We start from the raw sequence: 2,464 nt of genomic DNA on the forward strand, positions 1-2,464 counted from the left end.
ATATAAATCTGAGTTTGCTACTCAGTTTGCTAATCACTCCTTAGACAAAGCACACACACAACTCCAGATTTTCAAAACCAGAGAGGCAAACATCAAAGCATCATACTGATGTTTCCTTCGATCCAGATCTTTGTTCAGGACTTTGTTTCCATTTCTTCCCATTTTCTGGAGGGAAGTGGATTACAGCCTTCTCTCTTCACTGGGCTGTGTGGTCAGACGCTCCTGTGTTCTGGGAAAGAGCTCCACTATAATTTCAGCATTTCTTTGGTCTGCCGACCCTACATGCAAGTCTCCCTTCCACATTCTCTCTCCGGCTGGGTTTTCCTTCTCAACCCATATTACTCTCTTCGTTCAGCTCCTCCTGCAGTCCTTCCCTCTCTCTCCTGTGTGTGTGTGTGTGTGGTTTCTCTGGGTTGGAGGAGGGGAGGTTTTGACTTGCTGTGCAGTCAGACGAGGGAGGTTGTCTTTCAGACCAGATATGGGGGCTGAAAGAAAAAACTCTTGAACACTTGGAAACTTGTGCTTGTTGTGCGTCCGAGGATCTCATCTGGAGAGACTTCCACTTCCACGTCATGCTCTATTGTTTGTGTGCTCTTTGTGTATGGGTGTTGAGAAAGGCTCTACCTGTGACTGAGAAGAAATGCATTTTTCTTTTGGCTCCAAAGGACAATAACTGGTGGGATTACATCGTCCAGATCTGCTGGGACTTTTAAAGAGCGTGTGGATTCTGGTTTTTCCGTGTGAGGAGTTTTATGGTTGCATGTTTAACTATCCTGCTTATTGAGTTAAGCTGGAGTACGTCTAGTTTTTTATTTTTTATTTTCCTGGAGAGTCTCTTCCTCCTCTTATCTCTTCCTCCCTACCTCTTTCATCTTTGTCTCCCTCTCTCCTTTGTGTGCTCGGGAGAAGGAGCTCAGGACCAGAAAGAGGAGGACCAGGTAGTGATGTCATGCGCTTTCACATTTTCACCAAGGACACTTACTAAAACTACGCTAACTGCTGAGATAAAGAACCTGGCCTTCATTCCTTCATTCGTCTTGTTGTTTGTTGGGGGGGCGATAACAGCCCCTCTGATTTGCTGACTCCGCCTCCATGGAACCCCTCTGAACCAATCAGCACCAATCAACACTGCAAGCTAGTCATGGACTGCACGGCGGCTATTTTGAAAGCATGCGCCCGCTCCAGAACCAAGTGGTGTCGGCATGAGCGTCCCTCTGTCCGTCGCCCGTGGAGACCGGGGGACGGCTGCAGCTGTGGAGCGGACGTCACGGCGGTCACTGGCCACGCCTCCTCCCTCCTGCGGCGCTTGCTGCTTTACGCCTGCTGTTGTCAGGCCCATGAGGACAGCTCTGAGCTGTGTCGGGAACGGGTGGATCGTCCCGGCGAAGCACAGAGAGGAGGAAGAGGAAGGAGTGAGGAAGAAGGTGAGAGTGAAGGGCTCTCTCTGTACCTCTGGATGTTCTTGTTACAGGCGGACAGGTTTCTAATCGCGGTCAAAACCTTGAGGCTTTTTCTTATTTACTAATGAGAATGAACGCTATTATGTGTTTCATATTATAAAATTAGAATACAAGAATATTTATTGATCCCCTCTGTTGATAGCCTATATATTACCCGTAGGCCCAAAATCCACACATGGAGAAACAGGATCTTAACACGCCCTAATGGAGAGATGTCAGAGTGAGGTGCACCAAGCAGTTGGGGGTTTGGTATCTTGCACAAGGGCACCTTAACAGTGCCCACGAGGTGAACTGGCCCCTTTTCAGCTACCAGTCCACAGTCCGTACAGGGACTTGAACCGGCGACCCTCTGTTTCCCAAGCCAAGTCCCTACGGAATGAGCTAACGCTGTCTTGGGTTTATTAGCTGAAGTCCTGTGTTAGCCTCATAGCGAACCTCCTAGTTCATCGTCTTTGAATAGCTGTAACATGTTCCCTTTAGTTTTCTGTCCATATATATTCTCAAACATTTATTTGCACAATGTTGAAAGTGTCTACATCATTAAAATTGAGTCTTTACACGATGCACGACAAGGTTACTTTCAGTGAAAAAGTAGTCTGAATCTAACTCCGTCCCCTTCGAGCTAGCAAGCTGCACACTGAAAAAGGCAAGATTTTTAAGAAAATTTGGATCGGGCAACAAGGCAGGCCGGCTCGGTTCTTTTAAAGATTTACAAAGAATATGTTCATGGCATTTAGTATCTAACTGGGACATTTTGGGACTGATTTGCTATTGAAAACAGGGACATGGCGATACATTAGTAAGAGCAAATGAGGTTTAACCATGTATCCACGTTACTGTAACTGCAGTAAAGTCGCCTGCCAGTCGGAAGGTTGGTGCTTTGATCCCTGGCCCTGCAGTCCTATGTCAAAGTGTCCTTGGGCAAGACACTGAACCCGAGTTGCCCCCGATGCTGCCCCATCAGAGTGTAGATGTGTGTGAGTGTGTATCTGATGAGCAGGTGG

The 2,464-nt window shown here is 47.4% G+C and overlaps 1 protein-coding gene across 1 annotated transcript in view; it reads left to right on the forward strand.

Moving 5' to 3' along the window:
* Nucleotides 1-390: 390 nt before the first annotated feature.
* The window catches only part of tanc2a (tetratricopeptide repeat, ankyrin repeat and coiled-coil containing 2a), a 46,738-nt gene continuing 44,664 nt past the window's right edge, over nucleotides 391-2,464 (forward strand). The window contains 1 exon segment of the mRNA XM_032538504.1: nucleotides 391-1,424. Coding sequence (XP_032394395.1) covers nucleotides 1,142-1,424 — 283 coding nt within the window. The 5' untranslated portion in view covers nucleotides 391-1,141.

This window comes from Etheostoma spectabile, chromosome 15 (assembly GCF_008692095.1).
Source record: "Etheostoma spectabile isolate EspeVRDwgs_2016 chromosome 15, UIUC_Espe_1.0, whole genome shotgun sequence".
NCBI lineage: Eukaryota > Metazoa > Chordata > Actinopteri > Perciformes > Percidae > Etheostoma > Etheostoma spectabile.